The sequence below is a fragment of the Odocoileus virginianus genome, chromosome 10, assembly GCF_023699985.2.
Source record: "Odocoileus virginianus isolate 20LAN1187 ecotype Illinois chromosome 10, Ovbor_1.2, whole genome shotgun sequence".
Taxonomy (NCBI): Eukaryota; Metazoa; Chordata; class Mammalia; order Artiodactyla; family Cervidae; genus Odocoileus; species Odocoileus virginianus.
The window spans coordinates 1,139,812-1,164,731 of record NC_069683.1 but is presented as its reverse complement, the minus strand read 5'-3'; the positions used below and the strand labels follow the sequence as shown (position 1 = coordinate 1,164,731).

Below are 24,920 nucleotides of genomic sequence, written 5' to 3'. Positions count from 1 at the left end.
ACAATCACCCTTTGAGAAAGGCTGCCAAACTGGGCGCCAGGAACGGCCGGGATGGAGGCGGGGTTGGAGGCGGGGGGCTTTAACTCCGAGGAGCGAGGCCTGGCGGTGTCGCCCCCTCCCGCAGCCCCGCTTCAGAGCGCAGATCCGGGCCGCCTGATCCTGGGAGGGCGCGGGGCGCGGGGCCCTATCCACCCGGGGGGTCCGCGCCTCCTCGTGCCCTCGCCCCCACCAGCGGGGTTGGTACCGGCGGTCCGCGGCGCGGGTTCAGCCGGCAGCTCGCGCGCGGGGCGGGGCGCACGGGGCGGGGCGCGGGGCGGGGCTAGCGGTGGGCCCCAACCCCGCGGGCGGGCCGGGGGCGGGCCGGGGGCGGGGCTGGCGGCGCTGTCACAGCCGCGGCGGCCCGGGCGCGTCCGCCGCCGCCGAGGGGACTGCGCGCCGGCCCGGTCTGCTGGCTCCGGCAGCGCGCCCCGGCCCCGCGCCTCCGCCCCGCGCCCGGTCGGCTCTCCCCGCTCTGCCGCGCCCCCGACCTCCCTGCCCGGCTCCCCGCCCCGCGCCCCCCGCGCGCTCGCGGGCTCGGCCGCCGCCTCGCCGAGCGCAGAAGGGCCGGGCTGGGGCGGCGCTGACCCCGCGGCAATGAAGGGGCCTCGGGGGACCCGCAGCCCGAGAGCCCCTGGGGCCGGAGGCGCGTGTGGCCGGGGCCAGCAGCTCGGGGGCGCGGGGACCGGCGCCTAGGGGCCGCCGCCGAGATGGAGCGTGCCGGGGACGATCCGGACTCGCCACCGCAGGTCAGTGGCCCCACCGCCGCGTACAGAGCCCCTTTATGCGTCCTCATCGGCAGCCGCGCCATGTCCTCCGGGCGCCTGTGCGCGCGCCCTTGTGTGTGTGTGTGTGTGTGTGTGTGTGTGCGCGCGCGCGCGTATGGTGCTGCGCGCAGCGGGGCGGCTGGAGAGCTGGCCAGCATCTGCCCGGGGCCAGGAGGCGCCGCAGTCGAGGGGCTGCTTCGAGACAAGACCTGGGTGGTGCTGGCCGGGGCGTCAAGAAGCAGAAGCTGGCTCTCAGCAGCTGCCAGCCGCAGGCCGGGCTCTTAGCTTGCCTTTTGGGGCCCTTCCTCTCACCTCAGCAGGTGGTTCCTGGTGGCCTGGAGTGGGGGGTCAGCACCGCTGCTCCGGGTCCCCCAGGCTCGTCCCCAAGCCCAGAGGCTCCAGCCACTGGCAAGTTAAGTGTCTGCAACTGTCCCGTGAGGCCGGGGGCTGAGCGGTGGTGAGGCGGCCCAGCGTCAGGATGGGCATGCAGGGGGCGGAAGGAGTCAGGAGGGAGTTCATCACCAGCCCAATGCCTGGGCTCAGGCCTGGGGCCCCAGGCCCCCCAACCAGAGCCCACAGCTTAGGGGAACAGACTGCTGTGAGGCAGCAGAGGATGGAAGGGAGGCCATGGAAGTGACGGCCTGGGGCTGGAGCTGAGGTTGAGAGAACCCGCCCCCCACCGTGCGCGCAGAGGCAGAAACAGCACCCTCCCCAGCCCTATGCCTGTCCTGCCGTGGCCAGGCCTAGTCCCAGCCCCACGCTGCTTGCATGGATTCTTGTAGAAGCTGGGGCAGCGGGACTCTGGGGATCTCTGCCTGGATGCTGAGGCCAGCCTCGCAGACGGCTGGTCGCCCCAGGCTCGTGGGGGCAGCTCCGCGTGGGTACTGGGTGGGTGGGTGGGGAACCACTGGGGGCTTGACGTGCACTGCTGCCCAGGACTGGGTGGGGATGTCCCCGGGGCAGCCGGTGACATCTTGTGTGTGGCTGCGTCAGGGTGGGGCTCACGGCTCCCTGAGTTACGGGGCTGTGGGCGTGTGACTTTACCGGACGGTGGCTCCCACTTCCCCAGATCCACCTTCTGTCCCCCAGGGCTCCCTGCCTCCAGCACAGAGACCGAGGCGTCCCCTCCAAAGCTGCTGAGCTGGGGGCTGTTAGTGGCCTCACTGGACCTGACGTTGAGTCCTCTTCCTTTGTTTAGAACAAAGACCCTTCCCCTGTGAGACCCTCAGAGAGACTGCACTTCACCCAGTCCATGCCCAGCACCCCCAAAGCTTCTGGGGCTGCACACATCCCCCTCTCCCCATCTTGGGGGACGCAGAAGGTTTGCCCCGGTGGTGGAGCAGGGAGGCTTGATGGATCCGTGCCCCCTTTGGCGCCAGGTGGCTGCTGTGCCCGTTTCATGCCTGCCTGTGGGTGAGCCCCTCCTCGTTGGGGTGTGTTGGCAGCTCTTGGGTGCTGGACTGAATGCACACACAGAGGTTCTGGATGAGCAGCAGCGACGGACCCATCTGAAGGGAGGCTGGTGGAGACCGGGGGCTCCAGAGGATGAAGTGGGGGGCCAGCCCTGCCCCCGGCCGCTGTCTCTGGACACACCTGGGTTCCCCCCCATGGTTTTGAGGGGCGAGGGGACCCGGGTGGCTGGCCTTTCCTGGTTGTGAGCACTGGGTGATGAGGAGGGCGGAAGCTTCACAAGTGTGGCGGGTCCAGCGGTGAGCTGACCCTGAACCAGGCTCTAGGGTCAGGGAAGCGTGTTGGTCCAGCTTGGCCAGAGGAGGGGCTGAGCGCTCTCCTCTGCTGAGCGCTGGACGGGAGGAGAGGCCGGGCTCGGGAAGAGAGAATCTGAGAGTCTGAGGCAGCCAGAGCAGCAGCGGGAGACAGCAGACAAAGACACAGAAGCGTGGGCGCCAGGGGCCTAGCAGCGTGGGGGCAGCCTCGGGCCTCCTTCCAAGATGCCCACGTCGGCAGCCAGCGGCCAGGGCAGGGGGCCGGACCCCCAAGGAGGGTCTTCCCGAGACACAGGGGAGCGCGGGGTTCAGGGGGAGCCCTGGGCAGAAGGGACCCTCTTGCGTGTGCCCACCCCCACGCCTTCTGGGGAGAAGGAGAAGGGAAGCCTTCCTGAAGCCCAGGCCTGCAGGCCAGAAGTCCTCTGTGGGGCCTGCTGAGTGTGTGGGGTGGGCATGTGGAGGTAGTGCCGTGAGGGGCACAGGCTGGCCAGGCCGAGGCTGCCTCGGTCCCTGTGATCGGCCGGGAGGGCTTCAGGGAAAGCGGAGGCCTCTAGGCCCTGATTCCTGAAGGCCCGGAGGCCCAGGAGCCTGTCCTGCCAGGCTGTCCGTAGGTGAAGCGCTCAAGAGGCGTCACCGTAGTGTCTGCATCTGCTCCGTCCACGTGAGCCCCTGGCATCCGGAAGGCTTTGAATGGAGTAGCCGTTCTCAGGCCCACCCTGGGGCCACCTCACTGGCCTTGCTGCCCACTCTCCATTCAAACTGCCACCTCCAGGCCCGAGGCCTGGTCCTGCCCCTGCCATTCTGCTTGGGGAGACACAGTCAGGGTCCCCCTCCAAATGGCAGCAACACGCTTCTGTGTGGAATCTGCAGTCAGTGCGGCCCTTGCACGTCTCGGCCAGTGTCCCCCCGACATCCATGCAGCTGACAGGAACCCCAGGCCGGTGGCGACTGGTGTGGGTGCTGCCAGCTGGCCAGGTGGGCAGGGGTGCTCCGAGCCCGTTCCACATTCGCTCACTGAGCACCTACTGTGCCCTGGGCCCCAGGCCAGGCCAGGGAGGGAAAGTGTGAAGTGGGCCCCAGTCAGATCAGGTTTTCTGTTTAGCTTAGCTTTGGAAGGAAGGACTGAGTGGGTTGCCTTTTTTTTCCTGCAGCTACAGCAAATTTACTTTCCTAATGAGGTTTAGCTCTAGCCAATATTAAAATGAATCTGCTCCCTGAGCGCAGCAGCTGACAGCAGGGCAGTGGCCTCCCCGCCAGGCGCCTGGCAGGGCTTGGGGCTTTGCCGCCCAGAAGCTCGATGGCGGGGAGTCTCAAGGTGGACCTCCAAGAGCTGGCTGGACTGGGGATGTCTTCCCCGAGATCAGAGCCCTGAGCAGGGGGTCTCCCGCCCCACAGCCAGGGGACGGGGCCTGGTCCTTGTTCATGAAGAAGGGGGAGGGGCCGGGGCCATGGGTATCAGAGGGCCGGTGTCAGGAGGGACCCAGCCTGAGGTCCTCGTGGACCCCGCACAAGGCTGAACACGTGCCGTCGCCTCCTCCTCCCCTGCCCTGTTTCGCTTCGTTCCATGGGGAGTAGTGAGCGCTTGTCTGTTCACTTTACCCAGCGCTGGGAGCCACAGAGCCCAGCTGGACGTGGCACGGCTGCCCCCTCCCCCGGCGGGCATCCCCCAGCCATGCCAGCGCTTTCTGTGAGCTCAGGTGTGCACAGGGCTTGTGGCCGCCCCGCAGGACAGCACGGACGTGTCCAGGATGAGTGCAGCGTCCCTGAGTGCCCCTGGCGAGCGCTGCCCCGGGCTCAGCCCTGCACCTGCAGGCGTGGAGAGCATGGGCTGTGGGACACGCACCCTCTGCACCCACACTGTGTGTCCCGGGGCCTCCCCTGACCACCTGTGCCCCCGCATGTCTTGCCTCTGAGCGGGATGATAATGGGATGCCTGTGAGGTGGGAAGGAGAGTCACAGTAAATCATGTTACTCACTTGGAACACGAGCAGTAGGTGCTTTGCTCAGCAGGTATTTTTGCCTCTTTTTTTAAAATCTGGCTGCTCCGGGCCTTAGTTGCAGCACCCCGGATCTTCAGCTGCAGACTCTTAGTTCCCGCATGTGGGATCCAGTTTCCTGAGGGTTGGAACCCGGGCCCCTGCACTGGGAGTGTGAAGTGCTCGCCACTGGATCGCCAGGGAACTCCCGGCGATTTTTAAAATTATTCATTCAGTGAACGTTTCATCCAACAGACACTTGGACGACACGCAGTGTGCCTGGCGCACGGAGGGGCCCAGGTGTGGCCTTGCCTCCGTCACCCACGGCCCTGAGCCCGTCCCCTCCCTGTGGTGGGGCCACGGTGAGCCCGGCACCATCTCGGTCGTGTCCGCCTTTGCGAGTGAGCACAGCTCCTCCAGCTACCCCCAAAGGGCCCTGCTTAGCACACAAGGTTCCGGCCTCCGGGGTGTCTGGGCAGGTGGGGCGGTGGGGGCCGGGGGTCTCTGCCTGGCTCCCAGCCCTGGTCCTGAGGGAGAGGAGCCCCAGGCCAGGCAGGCCCCATGACCAGCTGCTGTCCGCCTCCAGGCCCAGCTGTGTCGGCCGCTCACTGCGGACTCAGTCCCGGGGCCTCGTCTCCTCATCTAAAACGATAGCCGCGTGAGGCGTGTGGCCGTGTCCTGCCCCGACCACACCCTGCCCTCAGTCAGCCCCCCGATCGACACCCCAGGAGCGGGGTGGGGGCGTCCACGTCCGCCGAGAGGGCGGGGGCCAGAGCGAGCAGGTCTAGGAGCTGGCGGTGGCCCTGCAGACCATCCGGCCAGAGTTAGGGTTCTGCATCTGAAGATGCATCCTTCTTTCTAGGGACCAGGAAGCTGCCCAGGGCAGTTCTGCTATTATTTCGGGTCACACAGCACCCTTGTACCTGGCCCCAGACATGGCTGAGTCTAACGCCCTCCCTCCCGTCTCAGGCCCCCTGTGCTCTTTAGGATGGAGACAGGCCCCCAAGGCGGAGGGCGAGAGGCCCACCATGGGACCGGGCTTCCCTCCCCCACCAGCCGGCCAGGCCTCCGCTGTCCTCCCAGGACAGCTGGCGGGAGGATGCACCTATGCTGTCCTGCCAGGGCCCCAGGGAAGGTCAGCTGGTTCGGGCCACAGGCGGCGCATTGAAAATACACAGGAAACTTTAATTAGACCAGTGAATCAGCAGCCTGCATGGTGTGTGCACACTCTGACCACACGGTGTGCACACAGTCTGACCACGATCTGACCACATGGTGTATGCACACCCTCTACCCCCAGGCCTCTGTGCTCTGGTTGCTCTATGGCCTCTGAGCAGGTTGTTCTGTTTTCTTTCATCTTCTGAGCCTCTAAGGTGAAGTGAAGTGTTGCTCACCTGACTCACCCTGTGCCGACAAGGACTTTTTCCTATTCCCGTAAGCCTCCCTCTGGGAGCCAGCATCCACACCTCCGCCCCTCCCCATACCCCCAGCTGGAAACCCAGCCATCTGCACTGTGCGAATGTGTGCATGCACATCCATGTGTGCATGCCATCCTCTCACCATGTCCTGCACACTCCTGGGGCCTTACCTGGAACCCCTGGGGCACGTCCCCTGGACGTGCCCGCTGTGTGTTTCTTCATGGAGACACCACCATGCCAGCCAGAAGGAAGGTCTGGCACTGGGACCATGCAGGTGCCACCCGGCCCAGTCCCCAGTGTGTCACTGCTGACCCATCCAAGCACAGCTGTTTGATGTCAGGTTCTTTTCTGTGGCAGAAATTCATAGAATGCACAATTACGATGTACCACCATAATGACTCTTAAGTGTTCAGGGCACCAAGGACGTCCCAGTGCGCGCCTGTCCAGCTCCAGGACTTCCCCGTCCTTCACACTGGGAGCTGTGTGCTTCCCCAGCCCCCGCCCAAGCTCGGGCCCCCAGCCTCTGCCCTGGGCCCGAGTCCCACGACCTTGTGCCTCTGTGAGCGGGTCAGGGGCTTGGTCCGGCTGCGCCGTGCCTCCCGAGGCCAGCGTCCTCCAGGTCTCCGTGTCAGAGCAGCGTCAGCGCTGGCCCCTGCTGGGCTGGGTCACTCCATGTGGATGCATCTTGCCAGCCCAGTCCTCAGACGGGCAGGCCGTTTACTGCCAGACCGTGGGGCGGAGGCGGTCCACGGTGGTGTTCTCCCACTGCCCTTCCTGCCCAGGGCTGCAGACACCTCTGTGCTCTGAGAACCAGGTGCCTGGGGAGCAGGGAGGATGGACCCCTGCCTTCCCTGCCCATCCAGTGCCAACCACAGGGCTAGTGTGCTTGACAGCCCCAGGAGAGGGGGAGGCAAGAGTATGGCCACGGCTACAGGTGGGACCAGTGAAGGGACAGCCCCGCCAGGACCCAGGACCCCAGGCAAGGAGCCGGCCCCTTGCAGAGCCCGTGCGTGGGGCGGCCCTCTGCCCGCATCTCGTGAGGCTCAGCCTGTCTAGACCACCGCTGTGTCCCATGCACCTGGGGGACAGAACCACCCTCTGGGGCTGAGGCTGGGGACCCTGGGTCCATCACCCACCCCGGGGTGGGGTCTGGGCTGAGACTGGGACCCTGGGTCCATCACCACCCCCCGCCGTGTGGGGTCTGGGCTGAGACTGGGACCCTGGGTCCATCACCCCCTCAGGGTGGGGTCTGGGCTGAGACTGAGACCCTGGGTCTATCACCCCCTCAGGGTGGGGTCTGGGCTGAGACTGGGACCCTGGGTCCATCACCCCATCCCCTCCCCGCCAGGTCACTGCCTGCTCGGAGCCGCACCTTCTGCTCACTTCTCCCAGTGTCTCTCACGACGCGGGCACGGCTGACCCCAGGGAAGGAATGGGGTGGCAAGAGAGACGAGCGGCCCTGTGTCCATGGCCCCCACCTCCAAGCTCAGCCCCGAGCTTGAAGGAGGAGCCTGAGCTCACTCGCCCTGGAGATGGAGGGAGACAGGGCACCCCTGCCCTCCCCAAGTGCTGGGCGTGCCCTGGCCGCACCTGGCGTCAGGGCAGGGACAGGGCTAGAGTTGGGGCCAGGGGGCGCCCCAAAGCCATGGTGGGCCGCCCCAGCAGCCACCCACGCCGGGAGCCCGGAGGTCGGGGTGGGGAGGGCTAGCCCTGGCACACACCCCGCTCCTTGCTCCTCCGCGGAGTCCACGTTGCGGGCATGCCTGCAGGTACAGCCTCGTCCGAGGGAGGGAGGAACCTGCTGTGAGAGCCGCCCGAGGCTGGCCGGGCCAGGGGGAGCCAGGGACCCCGCGTCCCGTCTCTGCCAGACGTGTGCGCTCAGCTGGAGTCACGAGCAGGCTGCTGCTGTCCCTGCTGTGATATTCCACATCTCGAAGCCTTCGTGGCGCTCTCTGCGGGCCAGGCCCTGTGCCGGGGTTCTCCACAGACCCCTCAGCAGATCCCAAAGTGCCTGATGAGCGTTGCAAAGGAGACTTAGTGCCAGAGACACAGTGCAGCCCCCACGGTGTGTGGGGACTGGAGGGGTCTGGAGGAGCCAAGGCCTGCGGGCTGCAGAAGGACGCGGAACCAGCAAGACCAGCGGGTTCATGCAGGGTGTGGACTGGCCACAGAGTGTGTGGAGCCGGGCAAGCTTCAGGGGTCAGGCCAAGGGCTCAGAGTGCCAGGTGGTCTCCCCTGGAAACCGCGGGGTGGGTGGGACCCTCACCCCAAACCGCAGGCCACCAGCTCCAAGGGAAACAGGCAGAGAGAAGCAGGATGGCCAGAGAGCGGGGGCAGGGTGGGGGGGACAGACGGCCATGTGCTGACAGCCCAGCACGGCTGAGCGCAGCCTCGCCCATGGCCTGCAGACTCTGCATGCTGTCCTGGGCCAGCGCAGCCTTGGACACTCAGTCCCAGGCCCCCAGCCCCTGGCCTCTGCCCTCTGTTTCCTATCAGAGCCTAGGGCAGTGCCCGGGGGCCCCATGCACTGTGTGTCAGCGTGTCCTGAGCATGTCCTGAGCTGCCCCACGCCTCCAGGGCCTGGGGCTGAGCACTGAGCGTGTGTTCCAGGGTGTTTTCTGCGGCCACACTGGACTCGGGCAGGGCCGTGTCCCAGGGCCAGGGTGACTGCCTGCTGCGTCCACACAGCCTCTCCTGGGGGATGTTCCTCAGAGGCCTCTGTGCCCTGAGACCACGCATATACCCAGGAACACTCATGTGCCCACAGACACACGTGCACTCACTCAGAGGCGCCGCGAGCTCACACATGCACACGTGTGTGACGTCACCCGGGGCAGTGGCTCCAAGGAGCTCGCAGAATGGACCTAGCCCCGTTGCCTCCCGAGTGAAACTACAGACTGCTTTGGGGGCAGGGGGCTGGTGCTTTGGTCACTGTGGGGCTGAATCACAATCGGACAGTGCTGAGGTGGGGTGCAGTGCCCAGCTGGGACCCAGGCTTCCTGCAAGGTAGCTGGCGGGCTTGGGGATACTCAGACCCCTGAGCAGGGCCGTGACGGGCCTTGTGGAGGGGACAGCCGCCCGAGGCCCTCCAGCAGCAGCTCTCCACGGGGGCACACACCCTGGCCGGCCGCTGTTGGGTGGCCTACTTTCCCTGTGGTCTGTGTCCCCACCTTGAGTCACGCTGCAGGGCACACGTGTGCTTTGGGCCCAGCCCAGGGCACCCAGGATGCACCCCGGGTGATGCCCTCCTGCTAGCGGGCTGTGGGGCGTGTGGACGACCTTCTGCCCGAAGACGGAGACGTCAGTCAAGCCACTGGTGCTGCTGGTTTGTGCCATTCAGATTCCCGCAGTGCAGGAGACCACGCTCATCAGACCCTGTCTCCACTCTCTACTGAGTCAGAATCCAAACCCGATCCCAAGGCTATTTCTGAATAACTGGAAGAAAAACCAAGGAGCCACTTCAAACATAACCGATGGACTGTTGTTTCCTGACTCCTGCGTGGAAGAAACTCGAAGCCGTCAGCCTAGCCTGAGCCGAGCGGGCGTCCTTCCGCCCCAGCCGGGGGCTGGGGTCTCAGCCAGAGCAGAGGAAGATGGCACCAGGCCTGGGGTCCCTCCAGCCCCCACCGTGAGGGCCGGTGGAGAGCCCCTCCTGGCTGAACTGGGTCCTTGGCGCTGCCCGAGGGGCCAGGCCTGCCAGCAGGAGCAGTGTGCATAGGGCAGGTGAGCATGCTCTGAGACTGACCCGGGCCCTCCAGGCCTCAGTTTCCTAGCCTGTGAAATGGGGCTGAGACTGCCCTGCCTGCCTCAGAGGCCGCTGTGGCTTGCAGAGAAGGAACCCCGCCTGCCCAGGGCAGGGCTGCAGCCCCAGGGGCTGTCTGAGCCCTCCTCGGGTGGAAGGCCCCCTCTCTCATATGCTCCGGGGGTGAGGGCCGAGCCGGGGGACAGCGGCCGCCACGTGCTTCCCCCTCCCCACGGAGCCAGGGGGACGAGGAGGCCAGGGAGGAGGCCTGGGGCCAGCTGATGCATGTGGACCCTGGGGTGGGAGCCGGCTAGCTGTGGCCTCGGGCTTGTCCTGTGCAGGGGCCGCGGGGTCGATGCTGAGTCCTGTTAGGGCTCCTGCAGGTCTTGGGGACCGTCTGAGGCCAGGGATGAGCCGGCCCTTCCCGGCATCCTGCCCACTGACCTCTGCTGACCTCCGCTGACCTCCACCCAGCTTCTCCAAACCAGCCCCTTCTCCTGCACGGCCCCAACATCTGCGCAGCCCTGGGCACTCAGCTCCCAGGGACGGGGGCAGCTGCTGTCCTCATGGCCCAGCCGTGTCCCCTCCACCCACTCAGGACCGACGCCCCGGCCTGTCTGAGCGTTGCCGGCAGGCGGGGTCCCTCTGGGCCAGGGATCTGCGGCCTCCCCAGAGTCTGTAAGGCTCCTCATCCGTCTGCAATGGCCCCGCATGCTCTCATCTCTGTGCACGGTCAGTCTGTCCAACTCTGCAACCCCACAGACTACAGCCCGCCAGGCTCATCTGCCCATGGGATCCTTCAGGTAAGAAGACTGCAGTGGGACGCCAAGCCCTCCTCCGGGGGATCTTCCCAACCCAGGGATTGAACCCGGGTCTCCTGAATCTCCTGCATTGTAGGCAGATTCTTTACTGCTGAGCCACCAGGGAAGCCCCTTACCAACACAGAATATGGCAGAAAAAAGAAATTCAAGCCGGAAAGGAAGAAAGCCCTTGTTTCTATGAGAATTAAGTTGAATGCTCTTCAAAGGTTCCACAAGGAGAGTCAGGGAAAACGTTCTCCAGGCGAGATGAAGACCGTGGGAAACATCATACAAATGCTGAAGGACGCCGTGCAGGTCGCTCACCAAGTGTCCCCTGGTCGCGGACCGCTTCAGGGAAGTCAGTGTCAAGGCCGCGGGCACGGTGCCCCGGGAGGTGACTCCCCGCGGACTGTGAGCTCCCGCGACATCCTTGGCCTCGCAGGCAGAGCCGTGCTGGCTGGTGACAGGCGCTCAGTCGGGGAAAGGACCGCGGGCTGGGCGGTGGGCAGGACAGGCGTGGCTTGTACACATCCCCTCCGGGGGTTCTTCTCCTCGTGGCCTCCTACGACCTGCCCGCCAGCCACGATCCCAGGCCTATGAGCACCATGGCCCCTGCCCTGCTCGAGGGCTCGGGGGTCGGGGGGAGGATCTGTGTGTGACTGACCTCCACCACACACGCACACACACGCATGTGCACACACGCGCACACACACGGTGCGCATGCATGCACACACGTGCACACGCATACACACTCACGTGTGCACACGCCAGCTCTGCAGTTACCTTCCTGAGTGGCAGGACAGAGCTGTGTGGAGCCTTCCTCCCTGCGGGGCAGGTGCTGATGGCCACCTGCCGTCCCCACCCCACCCCCTGCCCCCACCACCACACGGCGCCTGAATCCAGCAGGGCCCTGCCCACCAAACAGTGGGACTAAACCAGCTCCTCCCCAGGTGTGGGGTGCGGGTGAGCTTTCTGCCCGAATCCCTGCAGTCTCAGGAGGCAGGGTGCTGTGAGCCTCGAAGCCAAGCTTGCCCAGCTTCTTCCAGGCAGCCTGCTCGAGGCTGGACCCCAGGCTAGCTGCCCACCACCCCTCCAGGGCCATGCCCCCGTGCATCCTTGCAGCCCCCTCTCAGACTCAGGCCTCTGGGTCTGGGGTGCTCCACCTGCCCCACCCCACGCCCCCACCCAAGGCCTCCAGACCCCCAGTCTTAGCCACCCAGCCCCAGGCCCGACCCCCACAGGCCGCCTGCTGGCCAACTGGCTCCCTTGGAGGCTGGGGGCTCCCCGCTCCGCTTCATAACCGCCTGGTAATTAGCTCCACGACTTTGCTGCCGTGCTTATAATAGACTCCATTAAAGTTATGGGGTTTTCAAGCTGTAATGGCTTCCAAAGTAATTAATGCACAACTGGGTTTATGGCTAAGTTTATTTTTAGAGCTTTCCTGCCTCTCCCTCCTTCCTGTCATAGATGTTTTGACCAGTAGACTGGACGGGATCAGAACGTCCCCCTCAGGCCGTTGCCTCTGTCCCCCTCCTGCTCTCTGGGAGGCACAGGGCCTTCAGGGGGCTGCCTCTGAAGGGGGTCTGGGGCCTGACGCTCCTTCCCCTGCTCCCAGAGGGTCTGGGTTCAAGTCTGGCCCCAGCACGAGCCGTCACTTGTGGCCTCGGCGAGCACCGGGCAGAAGGGGATGCGGGAGGACTCAGGGAGCAGAGAGTGCTCCCCAGGAACAGCCACAGTGGGGGCGGGTGCTTGAGTGCCCAGACCAGGCCAGCCCCCACGGCCAGACGCTGGAAAAGCCCTGGGGGACCCACACCCCGAGGAGGCCTCCCTGCGCGGCCCGCAGCGGCCAGCCAGACCGAGGCCCGGGCCCGGCGCTCGGCGTCCTACCCGTGGGCTCAGCGTGGGTGGGGCTGGCCGGGGAGGCACCCCGACACCCGGACGGGCAGGCAGTGTGGCCTCTGGGCTCCTCCCGCAGGGCCGCGGCCGGGAGCGTCGAGGCAGCTCGGGGTCCAGGAACCCGCCCCGAGCCCGCACCACCTGACCCCCGGGCCTGTCTGCTGTCTGCTCCAAGCAGGCCATGCAGACGGGCTGAGGCGGCCCGCGGGAGCACTCGCCTGCTGGGAGGGCTGCAGGCGAGAGGACCGGGCAGGGAGGAGAGACGCAGCACCTCCGAGACTCCTGCTCAGCCTGGCTCCCTGTCCCGCGGGAGACGGATGTCCGCCTGCCTGCGGCTGGGTGGACGGCAGGCTCGGGGGCTCAGCCTGCCAGACCAGGCCGCCCGTGGCTGTCCTCCCCCCAGGCTGCCGCTGTGGGACCAGAGGCGTCTTGCAGGGCTCTCAGCATGGAAGTGGGGGGTGGACGAGGGGGTGACAGTCCCCAGGCTGCCAGGAGGCAGGGTGCCAGTCCCTCATCACTAGCTCAGCTGGCCCGGAGGGGAGCTGTCGGCACGCGAGCCCCTTGGCTGACCCCTGAGCGCCTTGACTGACCTCCGAGCCCCTCGGCTGACCCCCGGCCGTGGCCACAGTCCAGGCCCTGTCCTGCCCAAACTAGCTGAGGATGCACCCTCCCAGAACCCATCTCCAAACGCCACTGGCCAGTCCTCTGAGGACTCAGTTGGAGCAGATGCCTTCATCCAGGCTGTGAAACGACGTCCGAGCACGAGGCTGTGGCCATCACAGCCACAAGGCCGTCACCCTGAGCACTCGCTGCATCCACCCAGTGGCAGGCTGCGAGGCTCACAGGCGTTAAAGCCTTGGAAAGTAGGTGCCCTCTTCGTCAACGAGCAAACAGGCCCAGGACTGAGCCAGGGGAACCGAGGCAGGGGTGTCTGAGCCCTGAGTGCGCACCGCCCACTTCATAAAAGAGCAAACAGGCCCGGGGGTGAGCCGAGGGAACCGCCAGGGGTGTCTGGACCGAGGGGGCACCGCCTGCCCTTGGCCCTGCGGGGCAGCCCCCAGACCTCCGGCCAGCCTCTCTGTCCCCTCTTGCAGGTGTCCACCCCGCAGGGCTCCTGACCCACCGCGGACGGCACCCCTTCCCAGACTCCGGTCGGGCCGGACTCCGCAGAGCTGCGTCGGCAATGGGTGGGTTGAGCGGTCAGGCCCGCGGGCTGGCGTGCGGCTCCCCGCGGCCCTGTGCCCGGCCTGCCCGGCCCACTCATGTGCTTTCCTCCCCCCCACGGCCACTGCCCAGCTCACGAGGAGCTGTGGGCCCAGCCAGCCTTGGAGATGCCGAAGCGACGGGACGTCCTCGCCATCGTGCTCATCGTGCTTCCCTGGACGCTGCTGGTCACCGTGTGGCACCAGAGCACCATCGCACCCCTGCTCACCGCGCGCAAGGGTGAGTCCCGCCCTGCCGGGCTTCGCGGACGGGGCGACCGCAGCCTGCAGGCCTGAGTCTCCTGACGGGGTGACCCCAGCCTGGAGGTCTGAGTCTCCTGATGGGGTGACCGCAGCCTGCAGGCCTGAGTCTCCTGATGGGGTGACCCCAGCCTGCAGGCCTGAGTCTCCTGATGGGGTGACCCCAGCCTGGAGGCCTGAGTCTCCTGATGGGGTGACCCCAGCCTGCAGGCCTGAGTCTCCCCTGATGGGGTGGCCGCAGCCTGGAGGCCTGAGTCTCCCCTGACGGGTGACCGCAGCCTGCAGGCCTGAGTCTCCTGATGGGGTGACCCCAGCCTGCAGGCCTGAGTCTCCCCTGATGGGGTGGCCGCAGCCTGGAGGCCTGAGTCTCCCCTGACGGGGTGACCCCAGCCTGCAGGCCTGAGTCTCCTGATGGGGTGACCCCAGCCTGGAGGCCTGAGTCTCCCCTGACGGGTGACCCCAGCCTGCAGGCCTGAGTCTCCTGACGGGGTGACCCCAGCCTGGAGGCCTGAGTCTCCCCTGACGGGTGACCCCAGCCTGCAGGCCTGAGTCTCCCCTGACGGGTGACCCCAGCCTGCAGGCCTGAGTCTCCTGACGGGGTGACCCCAGCCTGCAGGCCTGAGTCTCCCCTGACGGGTGACCGCAGCCTGCAGGCCTGAGTCTCCTGATGGGGTGACCCCAGCCTGGAGGCCTGAGTCTCCCCAGACGGGTGACCCCAGCCTGGAGGCCTGAGCCTCCCCTGACGGGTGACCCCAGCCTGCAGGCCTGAGTCTCCTGACGGGGTGACCCCAGCCTGGAGGCCTGAGTCTCCCCAGACGGGTGACCCCAGCCTGGAGGTCTGAGCCTCCCCTGACGGGTGACCGCAGCCTGCAGGCCTGAGTCTCCTGATGGGGTGACCCCAGCCTGGAGGCCTGAGTCTCCCCTGACGGGGTGACCCCAGCCTGCAGGCCTGAGTCTCCCCTGATGGGGTGGCCGCAGCCTGGAGGCCTGAGTCTCCCCTGATGGGGTGACCCCAGCCTGCAGGCCTGAGTCTCCCCTGACGGGGTGGCCGCAGCCTGCAGGCCTGAGTCTCCCCTGATGGGGTGGCCCCAGCCTGCAGGCCTGAGTCTCCCCTGACGGGGTGGCCGCAGCCTGCAGGCCTGAGTCTCCTGATGGGGTGACCCCAGCCTGCAGGCCTGAGTCTCCCCAGACGGGTGACCCCAGCCTGGAGGTCTGAGCCTCCCCTGACGGGTGACCGCAGCCTGCAGGCCTGAGTCTCCTGATGGGGTGACCCCAGCCTGGAGGTCTGAGTCTCCCCTGACGGGTGACCGCAGCCTGCAGGCCTGAGTCTCCCCTGATGGAGTGGCTGCAGCCTGGAGGCCTGAGTCTCCCCTGCTCAGCCAGAGGGGAACTGGGGACGACCTGGCTGATGACCGCACCCTTGGGGGCTGACCTGGGGCTTGGATGGTGCCATGCACACAGGCTCAGAGCATTACAGGCTCTCCTCTGCACCCACGCCCAGGACATGCAGCACAGGAGGGCGTGGGGGTGGGGGGCGTGCCCCACAGGAGGGCTGGGGGATGCACCATGAAGGACTCGGAGGGTCGGGCATGCCCCACAGGAGGACTCCGGAGGGTGCACCATGGGAGGGCTTGGGGGGTCGGGCATGCCCCACAGGAGGACTTGGGGGGTGCACCATGAAGGACTCAGGGTTGGGGGGCGGGATTCCCAGCCTGTGTCACTGAAAGCCTTTCAGGGCGAGAGTCTTCTTTCCCTGGTCAGGAAGCCCTGACGCAGCCCCCAGTCCCCAGAGCAGGCAGGGCCGAGAGCCCCAGTCTGGGGTGGGCGGCCCGCACCGTGACGCATCAGGCTGCTCATCCCTGCGGGGGCCTGAAGCTTCCTCCGGGAGGGCCGGGCCGAGCACAGCTCAGTGCCCACCGCCCGTCAGGCGCCGGAGCTCTCCCAGCGTTTCCTCCCCCTCACTCCTTGCTGGCTGAGCTGAGTGGCTCATGGGGTCTCAGTTCCCTGAGCAGGGATGGAACCCAGGCCACGGCAGTGTGAGCCCCGAGTCCTCAGCCTGGACCCCAGGGCCGCTGCTCGTCCTTTAGGGTTGTCACCACAGCACCTCGGGAGGTTTGTCACGTGGGACCCAACACCACGTGCTTCCGGTCTCCGCAGCGCTTCGGGCTGAGAGGCCCCAGGCTGCTGTGCTCAGCACAGCCGGTCATGCCTAGAGACAGGACAGGGCAGCCGTGATGCTGGACAGAGGCAGCAGCTGAGGGCGATGGGGGCGCTGAGGACTCGGAGGCGGCGGCAGCCCTGACCCAGCCCGTCGCGGGCTCGCAGATGCTCCAGGGCTCAGAGCCGCCTGCGGGGGCGTGACTGAAGGGCAGACAGGGGAGGACGGGGGTCAGTGACGCTCAATGTCCTCCCTGAGCCTCGGTTTCCAAAGCTCTGCTCACAGCAGGATACACTAATCCTTATTTATGTCCTGGTCTGCAGCTGCTCTCTACAAGCTAGCTTTCTTTTCCCAGTTTGACCCAAAACTCCTGCAGAAAGTCCCCTTGGTTGCCTGTTCCAGTCTCCCCAGCCTGCACCCAGAGCCCGGGGGCAGGCTCCCACCTGGGCTGTGTCTCCCCAGTGGGGGTTATTAGCCCGTGGGAACTCTCTCAGAGCCAGGGACGCATCTGTCACTCTGGAGCCCCGTGCCCAGCCCCACGCCAGCGCCTGCACCCACACCCGCATGCTAACGAGAGCTGTAGGAAGCCTGGTCTCCCGGGGCTCTCTTCACTCCCCACAGGGGATTGCTCCCACCGCCCTTTTCATAGTTGCAAGAAGCCATGAGAACAGAGCATCTTACCGTCCCCCTCTGCACAGGGGAGATGTTGTGAGCCCGGGCTGTGTTCCAAGCCCCTGAACCCAAGCCACGGAACCTGGATAAAGGAGACGCAGTTATCAGCTCTCCTTAGCAGCTGCCAGCAGTGACCAGAGGCCAGGCGCCCAGCTCAGGGTCTTGCGGTTAGTGCAGAGCCAGCCAGAATCTGAGCCTCGGAGCTTGGACCCTGAGGTCTGGCCTCCGACCGTCCCGCCTCCCGCTGAGATGGCCCAGGAGCAACGAGCGCCCAAGTCCTTCACGTGGCCGGACAGGCCTCGGGGGCAGGGGGGCACTTTCAGAACGGGAGGGGTTGCGGGCTACCCCCCCGTGAGGGGCTGCTGGCTCCCCACGGGGACGCAGATGTAGGAGAAAGCCTGACTATCAGAGCCACCCTGGCGGGAGCAGGGCACCTCCAAAGGCCCCCACGCCTGCGTGTCACGGAGGCGGGCCTCTGCCCAGCTCCACACACGCCCCTCCTGGGTGCACGGCTCGGTGGGGGCACAGGCAAGGCCCCAGGGGCTGAGAGCGCATGATGGGAATGTGTGTGTGAGGAGACACACAGGCCGGGAGCAGCCGAGGCAGGTCTTCACCCCACCCTCTGGCCCAAACACGGGACATCGGCGGTCAGAAGGGACAGGCTCGGGATCCAGAAGCATCTTGCCCCCGGGACAGAGTGCCGTGGTGAAGCCCCACACTCTGCAGCGAGGTTCAGGAGCTAGATTCTGGGTCAGGCCCCAGAGCGCCTTTGGGGCAGCCCCCTGCAGGCCCCTTCCCCCCGAGGGAGCAGGAGGGGGACGGGGAGGGGAGGACGGAGGCGACAGCCTGAGAGGGAGGCTCTGATCCCGCCCAGCCTATCTGGAACTCAGGCAAGGTGCTCCTGGACTCTGGGGCCACAGGGTGCGTAGCACCGAAGCACTAGAGCTGCCCCGGGCACGAGCGCTGGTGCCCGGGCTCCTCGGCCAGCTCTGGAAGGGGTGGAGGGCGTGGGCCGCAAGGCAGGCGCTTTGTCATACAAAGCCGGGCACAGACAGGAGCCCAGGGTGCGACGCTGGAGTGTGGCCAGTTGCCCTTAAACAGCTCCAAGCTGTCGAAAGCCAGACGTAGGGAGAGGTTATCTCTGTGTCATTTGGGAGTCAGAAAGAGGAGGACCAGGGGAGGATGTCAGGCAGCCAGCCTTGACCGTCAGCCGCAGCCCCCAGGACCCCGGACAGGCGTGCACTGACTCTCCCACAGGAGGAGCAGGGGAGAGCCGGGCGGGCTGGTACCTGTGCCCAGTACAGCTGTACCTAGTGCCTGTACCCCAGTACTCCTGTACCCAGTACCCCTGTACCCAGTGTTAATACCCAGTACCCCATACCTAGTATCTGTACCCAGTACCTCTGTACCTGGTACAGCTGTACCTAGTACCTGTACCCCCAGTACTCCTGTACCCAGCACCCCTGTACCCTGTGTTAATATCCAGTACCCCATACCTAGTATCTGTACCCAGTACCTCTGTACCTGGTACAGCTGTACCTAGTACCTGTACCCCCAGTATTCCTATACCCAGCATCTCTGTATCCAGTACCCCTGTATCCAGTGCTCATACCCAGTACCCCTATTCCTGGTATCTGTACCCAGTACCTGTACCCCCAGTACCCCAGTACCCAGTATCTCTGTATCTAGCACCTATACCCAGTACCCTGTACCCAGTGCTTATACCCAGTATCTTTACCCAGTACCTGTACCCCCAGTAACCCTGTACCCAGCATCTCTGTATCCAGTACTCCTGTACCCAGTGCTCATACCCAGTACCCCTATACCCAGTACCTATACCCCCAGTACCCCAGTACCCAGTATCTCTGTATCCAGTACTCCTATACCCAGTACCCTGTACCCAGTGTTAATACCCAGTACCCCATACCTAGTATCTATACCCAGTACCTGTATCCCCAGCACCCCGAACCCAGAATCTCTGTATCCAGTACTCCTGTGCTCAGTGCTCTTACCCAGTACCCCTATACCCAGTATCTGTACCCACTACCTGAACCCCAGTACCCCAGTACCCAATATCTCTGTATCCAGCACTCCTATACCCAGTACCCTGTACCCAGTGCTTATACCCAGTATCTGTACCCAGTACTTCTGTACCCATTACCTATACACCCACTACCCCCGAACCCAGCATCTCTGTATCCAGTACTCTGGTACCCCTGTGCCCAGTACCTGTACTCCCAGTACCCCAGTACTGTCCCCACACCCCAGCACCACACCCCCTCCTCTAATCTGCAGATGATAGTGGTGACCCCCGGCACGAGGCGCCACCTGGCACAGACCCCAGGGAGTACTGCATGTCCGACCGGGACATCGTGGAGGTGGTGCGCACAGAGTACGTGTACACGCGGCCCCCGCCCTGGTCTGACACACTGCCCACCATCCACGTGGTGACGCCCACCTACAGCCGCCCGGTGCAGAAGGCAGAGCTCACGCGCTTGGCCAACACCCTGCTGCACGTGCCCAACCTGCACTGGCTGGTGGTGGAGGACGCGCCGCGCCGCACCCCGCTGACGGCACGCCTGCTGCGCGACACCGGCCTCAACTACACACACCTGCACGTGGAGACACCGCGCAACTACAAGCTGCGGGGGGATGCGCGTGACCCGCGCATCCCTCGGGGCACCATGCAGCGCAACCTGGCACTGCGCTGGCTGCGGGAGACCTTCCCACGCAACTCCAGCCAGCCCGGCGTCGTGTACTTCGCGGACGACGACAACACCTACAGCTTGGAGCTCTTTGAGGAGGTGCGGGCTGCAGATGCACGCAGACCAGGGAGGGCGGGGAACCTGGTGAAGGGGTGGAGGCCTGCATGGGGCTCCCAGACGGACCAACCCACTGCAGCCCTGGCTTCAGGGCACTGTCTGGCGGAGGGCTTCCAGTGGGGGAGGGGAGGCGGGTTCCTCGTCCACCCTCAGTGTCCCCCCCACCCCCCGAGTTTGGTAATCAGGACATTGGGGTAGCGGAGGGAGTCATTTCAGACTCTAAATCGGGGAGACAGAGCTTTTGCAGCAAAGGACAAAGCACAGGTCACGTGACAAGGGAAGCACCAGCTGCTTGCAGGGTGGCCTTGCTCACAGCCTTGGCCAGTCCTCCGCAGATGCCCGTCCTAGGCGGCCCAGGTGTCCTTACTCTTCTCCCCTCTAGATGCGCAGCACCAGGAGGGTGTCTGTGTGGCCCGTCGCCTTCGTTGGGGGCCTTCGATACGAGGCCCCGAGGGTCAACGGGGCAGGGAAGGTGGTCGGCTGGAAGACGGTGTTCGACCCCCACCGGCCATTTGCCATAGACATGGCGGGATTTGCAGTCAACCTGCGGCTCATCCTGCAGCGAAGCCAGGCCTACTTCAAGCTGCGTGGCGTGAAGGGCGGCTACCAGGAGAGCAGCCTGCTGCGCGAGCTTGTCACCCTCAGTGACCTGGAGCCCAAGGCAGCCAACTGCACCAAGGTGGGCCCCCGCTGAGCCTGCAGCGCAGTGCAGGCCAGCTCTTGCCTGCGAGGCCCCTGCTAATCAGGGACCTGCACCGCCAGTGGACAACCAGCCTCCCTCCCAAGTGGGTGGTCTACGGCCCTTCAGGCAGCCACACTAAAGGTGGGCGGGGGGACAAGGAGGGGGCCCCCAGGCAGGCAGAGCCTAGAGTGAATCCCTCCCTCACCACACATCGGCTGGGCCCCACACTTCCATGCCAGACACACCTACATGTGTGCACACACATGCACACATGGGCACATGTGTGCACATGAATACACACGCATGCATATGCCAGTGCACATGCACCGCCATGCACAGACACACAGATACATGTGTTTGCATGCACACTTGCACATGTCCAGTCTGCACAGGTACAGACACGGGCACACATGTATGCATGTATGGGCACACATGCGCATGTACACACAAGCACAGGTGTGTGCACACATGTGCACATATGCATGTGCCCAGTACACGTGCACACACAGGCATGAACACACATGCACAGATACATCTTGCTTCCAGTTTGGGCTTCTCCAGTTGGGGACCAGGCTGGTGCTTAGCTGAGCTGGAGGCCCTAGAACTGTCTCCCTCAAGACCCATCAAAAAGCACAGGGAAGTATGAGAAGCAAGAAGAAAACTTGGGACCACTCTGTCTCTTTTTTGTAGCTGCAGATTTTCTGTTTCCAATAGATAATTGTGAAGGCAGCCTATGTACAAAGAGCAAGAATGAGGGGGTAGGTAGAAATACAGAACAATGGAGAAAGTCTTGCTGGAACAAGAGCTGGAGGGGAGGGGCAAGGGTAGGCAGGCGAGGTCGGGGCCGGCCCCATGTGGTCTCCTGTCTCTGGACACACAGATCCTGGTCTGGCACACACGGACTGAGAAACCTGTGTTGGTGAATGAGGGGAAGAAAGGTTTCACTGACCCCACGGTGGAGATCTGAGCCCCGGACACAGGTAGGGAGACGTGAGCCAGTGACGCCCTGGGTTCAGTTCAGTTCAGTGGCCCACCCAAGCTTGGGTGCAGAGTAAATCTGCCAAGGCGTTTCCTCCTGGTCTTTAATCATGACAGTCACGGCAAAGGCCCCATGTAGTGGAGGAGGCAGGACTGAAGTCAGCAGGTGGCAAGCTCCCCGCACACCTGGGCCCCCGCACACCTGGGTCCCCGCACACCTGCGCCCCCCAGCTGGGTCCCCACACACCTGGGCCCCCACACACCTGGGTCCCTGCACACCTGGGCCCCCGCACACCTGGGTCCCCACACACCTGGGTCCCCGCACACATGGGCCCCCACACACCTGGGTCCCCACATACCTGGCCCCTTCCTTGCTGCTTGGAGGCCCTCACCTCCCAGCACCACCTCGTGGCGGCCCATTCTGGCCACAAGCCTGTCCCTATATGAGGCCCTGCTGTGTGGACTCACTCGGGCTGTCTGCATGGTTTCCTCCTCAGTTGAGGTGGAAGCGTGGACTCCAGAGCCTGGCCCAGCTCCCAGGCTCCCATTTCCCTCATTTTCTTCATTTGCAAAAGGGGTTGTTGGGGCACCAGAAACCGTCTCTGGCACTGCCCAACTGCTGCTGCTTTTATTTGGTCCTTTGAAATCCTGCACTGAAGCAGCTCACAGGCTCCATCTACGCTTTAGAGGCACAGGAAGGAGACTCAGGAAAGCTGAGTGGGTTGTGCCAGTGACCAGCTCAGCCAGGCCCTCCCTGGGGGCCTCCCGTGACCTCAGCAGAGCTGGAGGCTTGCTGTGAGTGGGGCTCTCTTGGTGTTCCGGCCTCGAGTCAGGCTGCAGCTTTTGTGCCTCGCGGACAATAGCCCAACCCCAGGAGACCGCGGGGTCGTGACCCGGAGCGTGGCAGATCACCTGGCCAAGACGAGACCGCACTGGCTCAGACAGCACGCTCCTGGCAGCTCAGGGGTCGGGGGTGGGGGTGCTCGGTGGACCCCAGCTTCCAGCGGCCCCCTCACGCCGCCCCCTCGCCCTCTCCCCTCAGGAGCGCCTTCTGAGACCTGCTCCTGGCCGCCTTCTCTCCCCACGCTGTGTCCCTCCGAGGCGCACTCCTGTGGACTCGCTGCCCCCCTCCCTTCCCTGTGGGGCCTTCAGAGAGCCCGGCCCGAGGCCGGGACGAAGGACGGAGACCCTGAAGCACAGAACCCCCAGACCTGTTGGGCTCCACCCGCCCGGCAGTCCTGCGGAGTCGACACCATGGGCCCCGAACCAGGGGACTGCCCGGCTGGGACGGAGGTGAGAGCCCCGCAGAGCGGCCCTGGCCCCACGGTCACGGGACGGCGGCCCCCAGCCCCTGGCGTCCGGACCGAGCTGCTCCCGGGAGAGGAGGCCGGCCGCCCCCAGCGTGCTTTCCTCACTCCCGCCTGCAGAGCCTGGGGCCGTCTGAGCGCCCGGCAGGCCAGTCCGTACCTCACCTCGCGGAGGGAGCAGAGCCCCTCCAGGCCCTCGCCCCAACACCCGGCCCTGCCCAGCGCGGAAGGAGCCTCCCGCCCACCGCCACGCCTGGGCCGGAGCTGGGGAGGCAGACGCCCCCCACCAGAGCGGCCGGCGGGGCTCAAGGGGCAGGTGGGCCAGGAGCAGAGAGAGGAAGGGCCGGGCGGTGTCCTTCCCACCCCCGGCCGAGGGGCTTTGACCTAGTGGAGGGGTCGACAGAAGGGCACGGAGGTGACCTGGACCCGGAGGTGACCTGGACCCGGAAGGCAGGAGACCGAGCCCAGACTGCTGGCAGATCGTGACATAGAGTGGGAAACAAAACCTCGCTTCACCCTAATGGGGCGCGCAGTCAGCTGGCTTCCAGTCCCACCCCATCCCCCCCACCACGCAGCCCCCCGCCAGGAGGGAGGCGCTGGTCCCCCTGCCTTCCCCGCGGGCCAGCCCTCTGCCAGCCCCCACTCACGCTCCTGACCGCCGGAAGCACAATATTCCTCCCCTGAGTGGCAGAGGAACGGCCCACGCCCCCTGAACAGGTGATTACTTTTAACGCTAACAGCCCCCACCCCCCTGAAACTCGCCGGAAGGGTCCGAGGGCTGCGGAGAGCCTGCTCCTGGGTATCGGGGGCGGTGGCCTCCGCGCAGCGACCCAGAGTGCCAAACAGTTATTGCGGCCTGTGCTGAAAGGGGTTTACCTCCTCACCGTGGCCACAGGAGCATTCCACGGCCCCCTACCCAGAGCCCTGAGCCGCTTTGCGGGGCACACGGGTGCCTGGGAACCACGGGGGTAACAGCGACCAGCTGAGTGGGTGAATTTGTGCCGGGCATCGCGGCCTCGCTCACCTGGACCAACCCTGGACGCTGGGTCAGCTGGCCTGGCTGAGCCACTGTCTTGGCCAGAAAGACAGGGCTGGTTTTCAGGAAATTGGTGATGAACCACAAAACGGGATCGTCTCTTTTTTTTTTCTTTTTGGCAGATACTAGTTCAGTTGTCTTCACCTAACACCCTCTCTTAGCTGCATGTGTATTTATTTACAGTTATAACCCTGGTGGACTGCAGCTTCCGTCTTCGTTGGGAATGAGTTCGTTATGAGCCAGGGTTGGGTCCGTGACCACAGCTTGTTTGCTCCCCCGTCGGGAGTGGGGGGTGCGGAGCCCCGAGGACACAGGGGTGTGGGTGGCCCCCACAGCTGCACCGTCGGTCTGTTTTAATTTAACTGTATTTAATTTGTTTCGAAATTAAAAGTCAACTATGGTTTTTAACCGTCTTAACCCTCCTCCGCCACGCCTGCTTTCTCGTTACTTAAGCGTCCAGCCTGTACTGTGAGGTGTCCCCTGGACGCTCCCTGCTCCAGGCGCGGCGTGGGCCCAGAAAGCCTTGGGGTCACCTCCAGAGAGGACGCGAACGCACAAAGCCGGGGTGCTCCAGACGCCGTCTGCACCAGGAGGGTTAGGGTTAGCGGGGCGGGCATGGGCGCTGTCAGCACGGCCTCCGGGCAGACGCGCAGAGACTGGGATCCAGGGCAGCGGGCTCTGTCAGTGGGAGGCTGAGGGCAGCTGACGGGGGGCGGGGGTCAGACACGAGAGTGGGGGACACCGAACAGGCGGCCTGGGGACCAGGGTGAGTTCGGTGGCCTGAGAGTGGGAGAAGGGGCTGCCAGAGGTTCGGAGCAGAGAGTGGACTTGGTCCAGCTGGCCTTCTAGAAGAATCGCTTGCCTCCTGTGCTCCGCACAAACAGGACGCAGGCGGACGGCCGGAGACCATGGTGGGTCAGGAGAGGCGCGGCCCGAGACGAGGGCAGTGGTCAGGTCTGGGCATGCAGCAGGGCGAGCTGCTGGGCCAGGTGCGGGGTTTGAGCGGAGCCAAGGAGAGCCGGACAGAGCGGAGAGCTGCGTCCACCAATGCGGACAGACTGCAGGGGTCCACACGGCGAGGACAGTGTGGGGTTGTGTGGCTACCGCACACTCACAGTGGAGGTGAGCGGCCAGCAGCTGGGGCCCCTGGAGTTCGGACGGGGATGCAACATTGCAGAGAACAAGAATGAAGGCTGCTGACAAGCCCCGTGCGCACGGCCTCCGCAGCAAGTATGGACAGAGGGGGAGGAAGCCTGGGAGGGCCTGAAATGCCCAGCACTCAGAAGCTGGGTGAGCAGGAGGGCACGTCCTGCCTAGGTGCTTGGACGGACAAGCTGGGGTCACTGGGCAGGGAAGTCAGGAAGACGGGTGGACCCAGGGACCTCAACCAGGAAGGGCTGCATGTCAGGTGGCACAGAGCAATGCCAGGGCACGCTCACCTGC

At 65.1% G+C, this 24,920-nt stretch overlaps 1 protein-coding gene across 2 annotated transcripts; it reads left to right on the top strand.

Annotated features, from left to right (window-relative positions):
- The first annotated feature begins 374 nt into the window (after positions 1–374).
- On the top strand, positions 375–23,894 carry B3GAT1 (beta-1,3-glucuronyltransferase 1). 2 transcript variants are annotated; one of them, XM_070472894.1, is made up of 7 exons: positions 376–785; positions 13,454–13,546; positions 13,656–13,802; positions 18,948–19,456; positions 19,857–20,153; positions 21,037–21,136; positions 22,177–23,894. In XM_070472894.1, exons 2-6 carry the CDS (start codon positions 13,543–13,545, stop codon positions 21,121–21,123), a joined length of 1,044 nt encoding a protein of 347 aa, XP_070328995.1. In that variant the 5' UTR covers positions 376–785; positions 13,454–13,542; the 3' UTR covers positions 21,124–21,136; positions 22,177–23,894. The 2 variants fall into 2 exon arrangements, with proteins under 2 accessions (XP_070328996.1, XP_070328995.1); XM_070472895.1 differs by lacking the exon at positions 13,454–13,546 and having other exon boundaries at positions 375–785.
- The last annotated feature ends 1,026 nt before the right edge of the window (positions 23,895–24,920 follow it).

Bases quoted from the DNA above. Each gene is read 5' to 3' on its own strand.
- B3GAT1 (XM_070472894.1), top strand. The intron at 13,803-18,947 runs GTGAGTCCCGCC...TCTAATCTGCAG, and splicing joins CCTGCTCACCGCGCGCAAGG to ATGATAGTGGTGACCCCCGG. The intron at 20,154-21,036 runs GTGGGCCCCCGC...CTGGACACACAG, and splicing joins AGGCAGCCAACTGCACCAAG to ATCCTGGTCTGGCACACACG.